The 15,949-nt window shown below is 40.7% G+C and overlaps 1 protein-coding gene across 6 annotated transcripts in view; it reads right to left on the bottom strand.

Moving 5' to 3' along the window:
* Nucleotides 1-15,949, bottom strand: part of EXOC6 (exocyst complex component 6) — a 303,616-nt gene that overhangs the window by 203,569 nt on the left and 84,098 nt on the right. For all 6 annotated transcript variants that reach the window (XM_056529421.1, XM_056529419.1, XM_056529417.1 and 3 more), the window contains one exon: nucleotides 13,651-13,696. In XM_056529421.1, coding sequence (XP_056385396.1) covers nucleotides 13,651-13,696 — 46 coding nt within the window. The remainder of the gene's footprint in view (nucleotides 1-13,650; nucleotides 13,697-15,949) is intronic.

Raw genomic sequence — 15,949 nt, 5'->3', positions numbered from 1 at the left:
TGGTAAGTTGTTTGGCTCGGGAACCATTCCCAGTCTTACCCTAAGGCTTCTTATTGGAGTCAGACATTGACTTGAAAGGTGGCATCACATAGCTGCTTTGCATGTACTCCCCAGAGAACATAAGCCTATAAGCACCAGCACTTTTTTTTGTGATAGTCTCCTCAAGAAGAAAGATCATACCTTTGGTCCTAGGATGATCTGGCACTGTCTTTCTCTATTAGGGTTGCAACCAGGCCGGTATTTTACCGGCACAGCCAGTATTTTGGCCACCCTGCTGGTATTTTTATATTAAAAATACCGGCTATGCAATGGCCGGTATTTATCTAACTAATCCACCAACTCCCAGAATGTTTCACTATAACCTATACCAGTGTTTCCAAACCAGAGCGCCTCCAGTATTACAGATGTACAGCGTGTGTACGGCTGCATTCACACCACGTTTTTTCAATATTTCCCGTATACATTTTCTATGTGAAAACCGTATGGAACCATATTGGAAAACGTATGCATTGACTCTCCATTGAAAACCGTATGCCAAAAGATGCATCAGATTGTGTCCGTTTTGCATCCTGTACGGTTTTGTCAGGTTTTTTTCCTGTACCCAAAACCGTAGTCTACAACGGTTTTAGGTCCGGTTGAAAAACTGGATTAAACCGTATACGTTTTTTTTAAACATGGGAGTCAATGGGAACCGTACAGACCAGTATGTGCATACAGTTACATCCGGTTTTCAGCATACGCTTTTTGACTTTGCACAGTTTTTTTTCTTGGAATTTCAATCAAACAAGTAAAACTTTCTTCAAAATGGAGTGAAAAGTTAAAAACGTATACCGGATGTCATTTTTCAAACCGTATAAGTTTTTTTTACTGTACACGGGTTAAAATTTGTACACATGTTTTGATACAGTTTAGTCAGGTTTTGAGGAATCCTTTTTCCTCTAAAACCTGATACGGGAACTGTATTGCCAAAACGTGGTGTGAATGCAGCCTAATGGGCATCAATGCAATGTTTTGATGGGTATAATTAAAATATAAAAAAAAGAGTTCAGCGGGCATGGTAGAGGCGATGGCCGTTTCACATCATTACGATTTGTCGTCCGGTCTCACATGGTATTTTTAGTAGCACAAATGGTGGTCAGTACAGTAACTTTTTAATATGTCCCCATCTAAGGCTCTTAGTTACTCCATAACAGTAATTAGTAGTTAATTACAACCAAAGCTAGTGCTCTCCTCTGAGACATCGTGAGAACCACATCAGTTAAGACTTTCACTAAAAGTCTGGAACAAGACTATGAAACTGTGCCTATCTATCTGAGGAAGCTACGGCCTGAAGGCCACCATATACATCGGAGAAATGTCAGCTAAAGCTGCCGATTTTGGCAGGCCCGGCTGACTATATATTATATTTATATATATCTAACTCAATGGCCCTCATTTACTATTGCAAACCTGACATGTTTTGTCGGGTTGGGCGCTAGAAATTCTGTCTGGGCCAGAATTTGCACCAGAAATTAAAGAAACCCGACTAACTCTCCATTTTACTAAGAAAACCTGAAAAGGGCACCTGGCCTGTGGGAAAAGGGGGCGAGACCTATGGGGAAAGGGGGCATGGTCACCAAAAAGGGGCATGATCCTGACATTTTCACAAAAACCCAACATATTTACCAAGGTTTCCACAGAAAACCCTGGAAAATAAATTGTAGGGTATAAAAGAATACTACACACCACTCTTAGTAAATCATGGCCAATGTGTGTGTATGTACAGTGGGGCAAAAAAAATATTTAGTCAGCCACCAATTGTGCAAGTTCTCCCATTTAAAAAAATGAGAAAGGCCTGTAATTTTCATCATAGGTATACCTCAACTATGAGAGACATAATGAAAGAGAAAAAATCCATAAAATCCCATTGTCTGATTTTTTAAGAATTTATTTGCTAATTATAGTGTAAAATAAGTATTTGGTCACCTACAAACAAGCAAGATTTCTGGCTCTCACAGACCTGTAACTTCTTCTTTAACCCCTTAAGGACGCAGGACGTAAATGTACGTCCTGGTGAGGTGGTACTTAACGCACCAGGACGTACATTTACGTCCTAAGCATAACCGCGGGCATCGGAGCGATGCCCGTGTCATGCGCGGCTGATCCCGGCTGCTGATCGCAGCCAGGGACCCGCCGGCAATGGCCGACGCCCGCGATCTCGCGGGCGTCCGCCATTAACCCCTCAGGTGCCGGGATCAATACAGATCCCGGCATCTGCAGCGGTTCGCGATTTAAATGAACGATCGGATCGCCCGCAGCGCTGCTGCGGGGATCCGATCATTCATAACGCCGCACGGAGGTCCCCTCTCCTTCCTCCGTGCGGCTCCCGGCATCTCCTGCTCTGGTCTGTGATCGAGCAGACCAGAGCAGAAGATGACCGATAATACTGATCTGTTCTATGTCCTATACATAGAACAGATCAGTATTAGCAATCATGGTATTGCTATGAATAGTCCCCTATGGGGACTATTCAAGTGTAAAAAAAAATGTAAAAAAATGTAAAAGTTAAAGTAAAAAAAAAAAGTGAAAAATCCCCTCCCCCAATAAAAAAGTAAAACGTCCGTTTTTTCCTATTTTACCCCCAAAAAGCGTAAATTTTTTTTTTATAGACATATTTGGTATCGCCGCGTGCGTAAATGTCCGATCTATTAAAATAAAATGTTAATGATCCCGTACGGTGAACGGCGTGAACGAAAAAAAAAAAAAAAGTCCAAAATTCCTACTTTTTTAATACATTTTATTTAAAAAAAAATTATAAAAAATGTATTAAAAGTTTTTTATATGCAAATTTGGTATAAAAAAAAAGTACAGATCATGGCGCAAAAAATGAGCCCTCATACCGCCGCTTATACGGAAAAATAAAAAAGTTAGAGGTCATCAAAATAAAGGGATTATAAACGTACTAATTTGGTTAAAAAGTTTGTGATTTTTGTTAAGCGCAACAATAATATAAAAGTATATAATAATGGGTATCATTTTAATCGTATTGACCCTCAGAATAAAGAACACATGTCATTTTTACCATAAATTGTACGGCGTGAAAACAAAACCTTCCAAAATTAGCAAAATTGCGTTTTTCGTTTTAATTTCCCCACAAAAATAGTGTTTTTTGGTTGCGCCATACATTTTATGATATAATGAGTGATGTCATTACAAAGGACAACTGGTGGTGCAAAAAACAAGCCCTCATACTAGTCTGTGGATGAAAATATAAAAGAGTTATGATTTTTAGAAGGCGAGGAGGAAAAAATGAAGTCCTTAAGGCCAAAATGGGCTGAGTCCTTAAGGGGTTAAGAGACTCCTCTGTCCTCCACTCGTTACCTGTATTAATGGTACCTATTTGTACTTGTTATCAGTATAAAAGACACCTGTCCACAACCTCAAGCAGTCACACTCCAAACTACACTATGGCCAAGACAAAAGAGCTGTCAAAGGACACCAGAAACAAAATTGTAGACCTGCACCAGGCTGGGAAGACTGAATCTGCAATAGGCAAGCAGCTTAGTGTGAAAAAAATCAACTGTGGGAGCGATTACCGTATTAGAAAATGGAATACATACAAGACCACTGATAATCTCCTTTGATTTGGAGCTCCACGCAAGATCTCACCCCGTGGTGTCAAAATGATCAAAAGAATGGTGAGCAAGAATCCTAGAACACAGGGGGACCTAGTAAATGACCTGCAGAGAGCTGGGACCAAAGTAACAAAGGCTACCATCAGTAACACACTACACCGCAAGGGATTCAAATCATGCAGTGCCAGACATGTCCCCCTGCTTAAGCCAGTACATGTCTGGGCCCATCTGAAGTTTGCTAGAGAGCATTTGGATGATCCAGAAGAGTATTGGGAGAATGCCATATAGTCAGATGAAACCAAAGTAGAACTTTTTGGTAAAAACTCAACTCGTTGTGTTTGGAGGAGAAAGAATGCTGAGTAGCATCCAAAGAACACAATACCTACTGTGAAGCATGGGGGTGGAAACATCATGTTTTGAGGCTGATTTTCAGCTAAGGGACCAGGACGACTGATCCGTGTAATGGAAAGAATGAATGGGGCCATGTATAGTGAGATTTTGAGTGAAAACCTCCTTCCATTAGCAAGGGCATTGAAGATGAAACATGGCTGGGTCTTTCAGCATGACATTGATCCCAAGTAGACCACCTGGGCAATGAAGGAGTGGCTTTTTAAGAAGCATTTCAAGGTCCTTGAGTGGCCTAGCCAGTCTCCAGATCTCAACCCCATAGAAAAGCTTTGGAGGGAGATGAAAGTGCATGTTGCCCAGCGACAGCCCCAAAACATCACTGCTCTAGAGGAGATCTGCATGGAGGAATGGGCCAAAATACCGGCAACAATGTGTGAAAACTTACAGAAAACGTTTGACCTCTGTCATTGCCAACAAAGGGTATATAACAAAGTATTGAGATTAACTTTTGTTATTGACCAAATACTTATTTCCCACCATATTTTGCAAATAAATTCTTTAAAAATCAGACAATGGGATTTTATGAATTTTTTTTCTCATTCTGTCTCTTATAGTTGAGGTATACCTATAATGAAAATTACAATTCTCATCTTTTTAAGTGGGAGAACTTGCACAATTGGTGGCTGACTTAATACTTTTTTGCCCCCACTGTATGTATGTGTGTAGGTTCCAGCATCACTTCCAAATGGCTAAAGATAGTTTGATAAAACATAGTACACATGTTACTTATATGTCAACTACAAACATAGGATAGATAAATTAACCCTTACCCACCCCATCTGCGAGTCTTGTGGTTTTTGTTTAAAGTCCAATGCAAGTCTGTGGGAAATGTGTGTTCTAGCATAACTTCCAAATGGATGGAAATATTTTGATGAAACTTAGTACACATGTTATTTATATGTCAAATAAAAATATATGATAGTTAAATAACCCTATCCTACCCCCTTACATGAAGATGGGGTTTTTGTCTTAAGTACCATGCAAGTATATAGGATTTCCAGTACCTTATACCACAAGCTCTGCATCTCCTGGTGAGAGCGTCAGTCCTGCCACACCCCACCTCACAAAGCCACACCCACCATTTATGCCACACCACTTTTACTACCCTTTTTGGTGCATTGGTCTGGCTTGCAAGTCACTCCCACAAAACCACGCCTTCTTCTATTTTTGTCCTACAATCTTTTCATCACAACTCAGCCCCACCTGAGGACGAGATATGAGGATGGGATATGAGGACGGGATATGAGGACAAGTACTTCCTCCTATGTTGTTTTTCCTCCCCCACAAGGATTAGGTATGAAAAAGCGGGCAATGCCAGGTACTCAGCTATAAAACTCAATGTGTATGTGTGTGTGTGTGTGTGTATGTGTATGTTCCAGCATCACGTCCAAAAGGCTGAAGATATTTTGATAAGACATGGTACACATATTATTATATGTCAACTACAAACATAGGATAGATAAATTAACCCTTACCCACCCCCATTTGCGAGGGTTGGGGTTTTTGTTTAAGTCCCATGCAAGTCTATGGGAAATGTATGTTCCAGCATAACTTCCAAATGGCTGGAGATATTTTGATGAAACTTAGTACACATTACTTTTATGTCAAATAAAAATATATGATAGTTAAATTAACCCTAACCTACCCCCTTACGTGAAGGATCGGGTTTTTGTCTTAAGTCCCATGCAAGTATATAGGACTTCCAGTACCTTACACAAAGCTCTGCTATGCATTTCCTGGTGAGTACGTCAGTCCGGCCACACCCCATCTTGCAAAGCCACACCCACCATTTAGGACACACCCCTTTTATTTTCTACCCAATTTGTAGGTCCAGCTTGCAAGGTATGCCCACTTCCACAAAATCACACCTCCTTCTATCTTCGGTCTACAATCTCTTCATAACAACTCAGCCCCACCTGAGGACGGGATATAAGGATGGGATATGATGTCGGGGATATAAGGAGGATGGGATATGAGGTCGGAATATGAGGTCGCTCCGTGCGTAATGACCAGCGATACAGGGGCCGGAGAATCGTGACGTCATGGCCCCACCCCTCGTGACGTCACGGCCCGCCTCCTTAATGCAAGTCTATGGGAGGGGGCATGATGGCCGCCACGCCCCCTCCCATAGACTTGTATTGAGGGGGCAGGCTGTTACATCACGAGGGGGCGGAGCCATGATGTAACGATGCTCCGGCCCCTGTATTGCCCATCATTATGCACGGAGCGAGACTGCTCTGTGCAGTAATCACAGCGGGGTGCCGCAGCGGAGATCCCGGGGGTCCTCAGCAGTGGAACCCTGGCTCCCCTATCCTTTGGATAGGGGATAAGATGTCTAGGGGCAGAGTACCCCTTTAATCCTTACCCACCCCCATTTGCAAGGGTCTGGGTTTTTTGTTTAAAGTCCCATACAAGTCTATGGGAAATATATGTCACTGCATAACTTGCAAACAGCTAGAGATATTTCAATAATACTTGGTCACATATTACTTACAGTAATGGCCGAAAATGTTGGCACCCCTGAATTTTTTCTAGAAAATGAAGTATTTCTCACAGAAAAGGATTGCAGTAACACATGTTTTGCTATACACATGTTTATTCCCTTTGTGTGTATTGGAGCAAAAAAGGAGGAAAAAAAAGCAAATTGGACAATGTCAGACCAAACTCCAAAAATGGACTGGACAAAATTATTGGCACCCTTTCAAAATTGTGGAAAAATAAGATTGTTTCAAGCATGTGATGCTCCTTTATACTCACCTGGGGCAAGAAACAGCAGTGGGCAATATAAAAATCACACCTGAAAGCAGATAAAAATGAGAGAAGTTCACTTAGTCTTTGCATTGTGTGTCTGTGTGTGCCACACTAAGCATGGACAACAGAAAGAGGAGAAGAGAACTGTCTGAGGACTTGAGAACAAAAATTGTGGAAAAATATCAACAATCTGAAGGTTACAAGTCCATCTCCAGAGATCTAGATTTGCCTTTGTCCACAGTGCACAACATTATCAAGAAGTTTGCAACCCATGGCACTGTAGCTAATCTCCCTGGGCATGCATGGAAGAGAAAAATTGATGAAAGGTGTCAATGCAGGATAGTCTGGATGGTGGATAAGCAGCCCCAAACAAGTTCCAAATATATTTAAGATGTCCTGCAGGCTCAGGGAGTATCAGTGTCAACGCAAAATATCCGTCAACATTTAAATGAAATGCTATGGCAGGAGACCCAGGAGGACCCCACTGCTGACACAGAGACATAAAAAAGCAAGACTACATTTTGCCAATATGAACTTGAGTAAGCCAAAAATCTTCTTGTGGACAGATGAGACCAAGATAGAGCTTTTTGGTAAAGCACATTATTCTACATTATACATTTTCTTGAAGAATTTCGGGGGTGCGAACATTTACGGCCATGACTGTATATGTCCACTAAAAGGTTCAATGATGTTTTGGGGTTGTTTTGCTGCCTCTGGCACAGGGTGCCTTGAATGTGTGCAAGGCATCATGAAATCTGAGTATTACCAAAGGATTTTGGGTCGCACTGTACAGCCCAGTGTCAGAAAGCTGGGTTTTCGTCCGAGATTGTCTTCCAGCAGGACAATGACCCCATACATTCATCAAAAAGTACCCAGAAATGGATGGCAACAAAGTGCTGGAGAGTTCTGAAGTGGCAGCAATGAGTCCAGATCTAAATCCCATTGAACACCTGTGGAGAGATCTTAAAATTGCTGTTGGGAAAAGGTGCCCTTCCAATAAGAGAGACCTGGAGCAGTTTGCAAAGGAAGAGTGGACCAACATTATGGCTGAGAGGTGTAAGAAGCTTATTGATGGTTATAGGAAGCGACCGATTTCAGTTATTTTTTCCAAAGGGTGTGCAACCAAATATTAAGTTAAGGGTGCCAATAATTTTGTCAGGCCCATTTTTGGAGTTTGGTGTGACATTATGTCCAATTAGCTTTTTTTCCTACCATTTCTGGTTTAGTTCCAATACACACAAAGGGAATAAACATGTATATAGCAAAACATGTGTTACTGCAATCCTTTTCTGTGAGCAATACATTTTCTTGAAGAATTTCGGGGGTGCCAACATTTACGGTCATGACTGTATATGTCCACTAAAATATAGAATAGTTAAATTAACCCTTACGTGAAGGATGGGGTTTTTGTTTCAAGTCCCATGCAAGTATATGGGGCTTCCGGTACATTACTCCACAAGCTCCGCTCTTCATCTCCTGGTGAGTGCGTCCGGCTAGCAAGCCACATCCTCACCACATGACATGTCCAACCTTTAAGCCACATCCCTTTTATTTTCTACCCTTTTTGTCAATTGGTCTGGCTTGCAAATCGCACCCACTCCCACACCTCTGCCTTTGTCAAAAAACTGTCCAGAGCAGGATAGGTTTGCTATGGGGATTTTCTCCGGCTCTTAGTTCCTGACATGAACAGAGGTGTCAGCAGAGAGCTCTGTGGTCAGACAGAAAAGAAATCGAAAAAGAAAAGAACTTCCTCTGTAGTATACAGCAGTTGATAAGTACTGGAAAGATTAAGATTTTTAAATAGATTTATGAAAGACCCTAAAAATTTCCCTTTTTCTGATCCCTCCAAACATGGTAAATCCTAAAGCTTCCAATTAAACCATACAGCGGTCCCTGTGTTACTACAAACATAAGGAAAAAGAAAAAGAGCTAAAAACAAATATTTCAATGCAAATACTATTTTCTTGGGCACGGAGCTGTGGTTGCGGTTAATAGGATCAAACTGGCAAGACGTTAAAATAAATAATGTGGTCAGTGAACGTGTGAATCCGTAGGTCGGTGTAAGCCGTAAATTAGAATGCCACAGATGAGTTTCAAGACTCTTTCATCCAATTTTCAAAAGAGCAGTTCCACATGGCGTGACCTCTCGGGAGATAATTCCATAACGGCATTAAAATCATATAAACGGTTTTATTCAAATTATACAAATCAGCTTATCACAACACTGTTGGTTCATCTGGAAGGGTTTTCAATGCTGTTACTGAAATCAGAATTAGCATAATCCAACTTAAACCCATTCTTGAGCCCCTTGCTAATTATATATATCTCCAGCTCAAGGCCTTGCCCTTTCAACATCTGCTCAGATGGGAGCTTTGAGCCTTTTTTAATTTGTAGGTCATTTGCAGGTCAAGATTTATGTTGTATTGCTCGCATTTGACATTTAATACTAATAGTCATTGTCATAAATCGTTCATTCTTGGTGCGAACGCGCTTGTTGGATACAGAATTCCTTGCTGACTTTCAGTATTTTTATTAAGTTTTTTTTTTTTTTTTCAAATAAAAGAACTCAAATACTTTTATTGCTGTTAATTCTTGCACTGGATCCAATTCAAAGCAACTTTTGTATGAATATATAGTGAATTGCTTAAAAGGCACGCTTCTGTAGAAACCGGAGTTTCCCAAAGCAATTTCTAAGGAATCACTATTTGCTGGGCTTTCTTTTTTTAATTCATTTTGCAGCTAGAGTTTTCGTTGTGGCCAGTTCCAGAAGACGGTACTAAGGCTGCATTTTTTGGTTTTATCCTAACCTAATCACGGGTCCTTTCTGAAGTGTACTACAGATCCCAATGATGCTGTCAGTTCAGATGATCAGATCTGTGGCCAGGCTAGGACTTGCAGCTGTAATTCAGACCTAAAAATTAAACTGCATTAAGATAATTTCCCATTATAGACATTTATAGCAAATCCTTAGGAGACAGGTGATGTTCTTTCCTCTGGAGTCCTAGACTTCCATTGCTCTATGAATACTTTTCAGACTTTTTTAGAGATCTTCTTCAGCTGATGACATTCAGTACTATTAAAAGGTCACATTAAAGGGGTTTTACAGGTCTAACATGAAAAAATGGCAGTGGGCAGAGATTAAGAGGGAAATATACTCTCCTCTTTAGTCACATTGGATCCAGCACTGCCACTGCTTCAGAATCCCCATCAGAGGTAACCCAGTGATATAAAATGTACATGAGAGGTGCAGCCGATCATTGGCGTGTAACTGCTTAGGCCAGTAATTGGCCACTACATCCCTCGAACGAGCACACTTCAAATCGAAATTCTGAGTGTTAAAAGGAGTACCCAGAGGAAACCCAAGCAAACAAGGGGAGAACATACAAACTCTTTGTAGATGTTGTCCATGATGGGATTTGAGGCTAGGACCCCAGGGCTGCAAAGCAACAGTGCTAACCACTAATTCCTATCCCTGTCTCCTAGAAATTTTTTGTTGACTTTTCCAAATATATAACAACCCGGGCATCAATACCGCAAGTGAAGAGGAGGCCTACGCTACATGATAAGTACTTCCCTGGCTCCTCCTCTCAACTGAGTTAGGCTGCACTCACACCCTGTTTGTGCAATACAGTTCCCGTATACATTTTAAATTTGAAAACCGCACGGAACCGTATTGAAAACTGTATGCATTGACTCTCCATTGAAAACCGTGTGCCAAAAGATGCATCCGTTTGTGTCCGCTTTGCATCTCGCACGGTTTTGTCCGTTTTTTCCCCGTACCCAAAACCGTAGCCTACCATGTTTTTTGGTCCGGGTGAAAAACCGTATTGAAACTGCATACTTTTTTATAATATGGGAGTCATTGGGAACCGTATAGAACCATATGTGCGTACGGTTCCATCCGGTTTGCGTCAAACGGTTTTTGACTTTGCACATGAGCAGTGCATGACGAAAGTTTTTTTTTCTTGGAATTTCAATCAAACAAGTGAGACTTTATTCATAATGGAGTGAAAAGTTAAAAACATATACTTTTTTTTCTTAAAAAACGGATGTAACCGGACATCATTTTTCAAACCGTATACGGGTTAAAATTTGTACACACATTTTGATACAGTTTAGTCCGGTTTTGAGGAATCCGTTTTTCATCAAAAACCTATTACGGGAACTGTATTGCAAAAACGTATTGTGAATGCAGCCTTACAGCTCTAGTGTCCAATCAGGAGATCTCTGCAGCATAGAGGTGCTCAGAGCATAGAGAAAAACCTCAGCATCTATCGAGAACAGAGCACATAGCCTTGATAATACTAGAGAAAAATGTATGCCTTGTTTGGCGCAGAATGGCAGGATAGTTTTGACAAGGCTGGACAGGGTTGACGATAAAGCTCCTTACAGAAGGTTCTCTACATTCACTACATATACTTTTCTATACCCATGTGATCATATAGCGTTTCTGGCAATCCAAAACCTGACAGGTCCCAGATCAAGGAGTCCTACGGTACAGAATAGTAAGAAAAGATTAATCAAAATTCTATAAAATGCTCAGCTATTGTTGAATTTCAGTTTTATGCAATGAAATGACATAAAACAGGACAGAGAAAGTCCATGGGAGTGATATGAATGGGTACATGGAAGAAATACTGCTGTGTCTGTATCTATAAAGGACACATTGAAGGTCAATAGTCTCGCTGTGTAAACTGTAAATTCATTTCTAATGTGTTATGATAGATGACGGAGATAGTAATGAACTAGGCAGAGATCATTATTCCTCTCCTCCAACTGCGCTCCCTGAGGATCTCATTTATTGTCGCTTCTTAAATTGTTTTAGATGGTATAAAATATTAAGGGATAATATTCTCCTTCCTATGATTATATTTTCATTACATTTCATGCTGTTTAACTAAAAATTGTTTTTCGGAACCCTTCATTACACTTTTGACAAATTGCGCTATTTATATTCAACATCTGTTCCCTGTCAAAACCAGATATATGGGAGACGAGAGCAAATGTACTGGCGTAGGGCCAGTTTCAATCTAGGGGTAAAGAACCACAAATTCTCTGCTTCTTATCAGGGTAAGCCAGTAAGAGGTAGATAAGTACAAATTATTGGGTCCTTATTAGGGTAAACCAGGTAGATCCCTCCTATAGTGCTATATATATACACAGTAGAGACCAAAAGTTTGGACACTTTCTCATTCAAAAAGTTTTCTTTATTTTCATGACTATGAAAATTGTAGATTCACACTGAAGGCATCAAAACTATGAATTAACACATGTGGAATTATATACATAACAAAAAAGTGTGAAACCACTGAAAATATGTCATATTCTAGGTGGAAAGTGTCCCCAAGTGCAGTCACAAAAACCATTAAGAGCTACAAAGAAACTGTCTCACATGCGGACCGCCTCAGGAAAAGAAGACGAAGAGTCACCTTTGCTGCGGAGGATAAGTTCATTCGAGTCACCAGCCTCAGAAATCGCAGGTTAACAGCAGCTCAGATTAGAGACCAGGTCAATGCCACACAGAGTTCTAGAGCAGACACATCTCTAGAACAATTGTTAAGAGGAGACTGTGTGAGGCCTTCATGGTAGAATATCTGCTAGGAAACCACTGCTAAGGACAGGCAACAAGCAGAAGAGACTTGTTTGGGCTAAAGAACACAAGGAATGGACATAAGACCAGTGGAAATCTGTGCTTTGGTCTGATGAGTCCAAATTTGAGATCTTTGGTTCCAACCACCGTGTCTTTGTGCGACGCAGAAAAGGTGAACGGATGGACTCTACATGCCTGGGTCCCACCGTGAAGCATGGAGGAGGAGGTGTGATGGTGTGGGGGTGCTTTGCTGGTGGCACTGTTGGGGATTTATTCAAAATTGAAGGCATACTGAACCAGCATGGCTACCACAGCATCTTGCAGTAGCATGCTATTCCATCCAGTTTGCGTTTAGTTGGACCATCATTTATTATTCAACAGGACAATGACTCCAAATGCACCTCCAGGCTGTGTAAGGGCTATTTGACCAAGAAGGAGAGTGATGGGGTGCTGCACCAGATGACCTGGCCTCCAAAGTCACCAGACCTGAACCCAATCAAGGCAAAAGTGCCAACAAGTGCTAAGCATCTCTGGGAACTCCTTCAAGACTGTTGGAAGACCATTTCAGGTGACTACCTCTTGAAGCTCATCAAGAGAATGCCAAGAGTGTGCAAAGCAGTAATCAAAGCAAAAGGTGGCTACTTTGAAGAACCTAGAATATGACATATTTTCTGTTTCACACTTTTTTGTTATGTATATAATTCCACATGTGTTAATTCATAGTTTTGATGCCTTCAGTGTGAATCTACAATTTTCATAGTCATGAAAATATAGAAAACTCTTTGAATGAGAAGGTGTGTCCAAACTTTTGGTCTGTACTGTATAAATATATATATAAATATATATATATATATTTTTTTTTTTTTTTTTTTTTTAAGGGGTAGAGAACTATTCACTACTGGGTCATTATTGGGGTAAGCCAGAATGATCCCTTCTATAGTAGCAAGATCAATGCTGTATATAGAAAGGAGTAGAGAACCACAAACTGTTGGGTCCTTATTGAGGCAAGCCAGGTAGATCCCTTCTATAGAAGCTAAATCAATGCTATATAGAGTCTTTGTTCCCTCTGAAAGACCTGGATTCAACTTTTACCTTACCACCCATATCTCCATCTTCAGGAACCTAGTGGTGACTACAAGGAGTCTAAATTGTAACAGAGATTTACAAATGTCCATTCTACAAATGTTGACCCTGAAGATCACTAGCATCCTATTTTTGGTGGGATGGAGTGTAGCAATATTAAAGTTTCTCTTTAGGAGTTTTATTTTTTGCAAACATTAAACTTACCGTTTCCCGCTCATTTGTTCCTTTAATTTGCTGTACATTTCTAAGGCTAAACATAAAAACAGACATAAAAAGCAATTAAAAATAATACTAGAACGTTATTAGTTTTTAAAAGATTAAGAAAAAATATATACATAGTAAAACAGGATACCTTTAAGGGGTACTCCGCCCCTAAACATCTTATCATCTTATAAAATGTCTGATTGCGGGGGTCCCGCCACTGGGAACCCCTGCGATCTCCCTGCTGCACCCAGCGTTCGTTTAGAGTGTCGGGTGCAGCACCGGAGGCTTGTGACGTCATGCCCGGGTCCCGTTCATGACCTCACATGGCCCCCTCAGTGCAAGTCTATGGGAGGGGGGGCGTGACGGCCGCCCCTCCCATAGAATTGGATTGAGGGGGCATCGTCGTGACGTCACGAGCCTCCGCCCCACATCGCCAGTCATCCGTCACGGAGCAAAGTTCGCTCCATGCACCGAATGTTTGGGGTGCCGCAGCGAAGATCGTGGGGGTCCCCAGCAGCGGGACCCCTGCAATCAGACATCTTATCCCTTATCCTTTGGATAAGGGATAAGATGTGTAGGGGTGGAGTACCCCTTTAAGTCAAAATGGACATGGCCCCCTTGAACCTCCCAGTAAATGTCAGGCTATTGTACTGTATATCATCAGGTTGCAAAACTCTATACTATCCTAAAACCCTCTAAGCCCAGTAGTATTTTTTTCTTTTTTACATAGCATAGATTATTACCATTAATTATTTTACATGACACTTGACTATTACCCACATCCTATAGTCTTATCAAGTGCTTATATGAAGCTTATGAAAGGTCATAGGCATCTATTACTAGAAAGCAACAGGTCAGATATCAGCTCGATCCTTCAGTCGAGCATCACCCAGTTTTCCCTACAGTTGGTTGGCGGCACGAATCTTCTGGTCCACAACCCTGTGAGGCTTCACACTGACAGTAACAAAGCTCAAATTCTTACTATTGTTCCCTTATTAACAAATGCCCCTTTCTGGCCTCTGGAGCACAAAGCCAGCTCTGCCCATGCCATACAGTACCCATAGGAAACTGCATGGACAGCAAGTTTCTTTCTACATTTATCTCTTGGATATAAATTGTAAATTCCTGAAAATCATATTATATCTTCCAAATAAAGAGTTCTCTTCTATAGTTCTATATACCATATATATTCACTTGGGAAGTACAAAACAATGAAGATTTTTGGATCTCCGAAACAGGTCAAGGGGAACCAGGAGAGGGTTACATACAATGCCCAACATTTTAGAACAAAGCCAATCAACATGAACATTTTAAAGCAGTTATTAAAGTAGAACAAGATATTTAGGTGGCTGTATCTGGCTCCTCAGACCGACTCCCTTATTAACTTGATTGAAACTATATGTAATTCTAATAAAAAATTTAACATATGCGATTGACATATATTATTAGTTATATTCGGGAAATAAAAAAACATATCTGATGGCCAGGTTAAAAACTGAACCTGTCAAATGCCATTCAGAGAGCTGTACAGATATTTGAATTGGGTCTGTAAATAATCCGGTGTCTTAAAGGGATATTCCAGGAAAAAACTTTTTTTTTTTTGTATATCAACTGGCTCCAGAAAGTTAAACAGATTTGTAAATTACTTCTATTAAAAAATCTTAATCCTTTCAGTACTTATGAGCTTCTGAAGTTAAGGTTGTTCTTTTCTGTCTAAGTGCTCTCTGATGACACCTGTCTCGGGCAATGCCCAGTTTAGAAGCAAATCCCCATAGCAAACCTCTTCTAAACTGGGCGTTTCCCGAGACAGGTGTCATCAACTAGCACTAACACAGAAAAGAACAACCTTAACTTCAGAAGCTCATAAGTACTGAAAGGATTAAGATTTTTTAATAGAAGTAATTTACAAATCTGTTTAACTTTCCGGAGCCAGTTGAAATATAAAAAAAGTTTTTTCCTGGAATACCCCTTTAAGGATAGGATAGCTGTCAGCTGAACATGAACATTAGGTTTGGTCAAGTGTCCATGGAAGGGTAAACTACTGCCAGACTCCTCTGGCAGCACTTTATTGTTTCGAGAACAAAAGAAATGGGCTTGAAATCCAATATGCCCTTATCCTTCTCTCCCCCAACATCATCAGTCAAGGCAGATTCAGGAACCCCTATAAACATTACACAGTTGGCTGGTCACACTGAAATCTGAGAGTTTGGCCAACTTTTTCTAACATATATGTGGATCTTTATAGCCAGCCACACACTAGCTTTTAGAAGCTTTATGACTACAGCTGGTACCACTTTGT

The sequence above is a fragment of the Hyla sarda genome, chromosome 7 (assembly GCF_029499605.1).
Source record: "Hyla sarda isolate aHylSar1 chromosome 7, aHylSar1.hap1, whole genome shotgun sequence".
In the NCBI taxonomy this organism is placed as follows: domain Eukaryota; kingdom Metazoa; phylum Chordata; class Amphibia; order Anura; family Hylidae; genus Hyla; species Hyla sarda.
The sequence above is the reverse complement of the archived record's forward strand: the minus strand, read 5'-3'. Positions and strand labels throughout refer to the sequence as shown.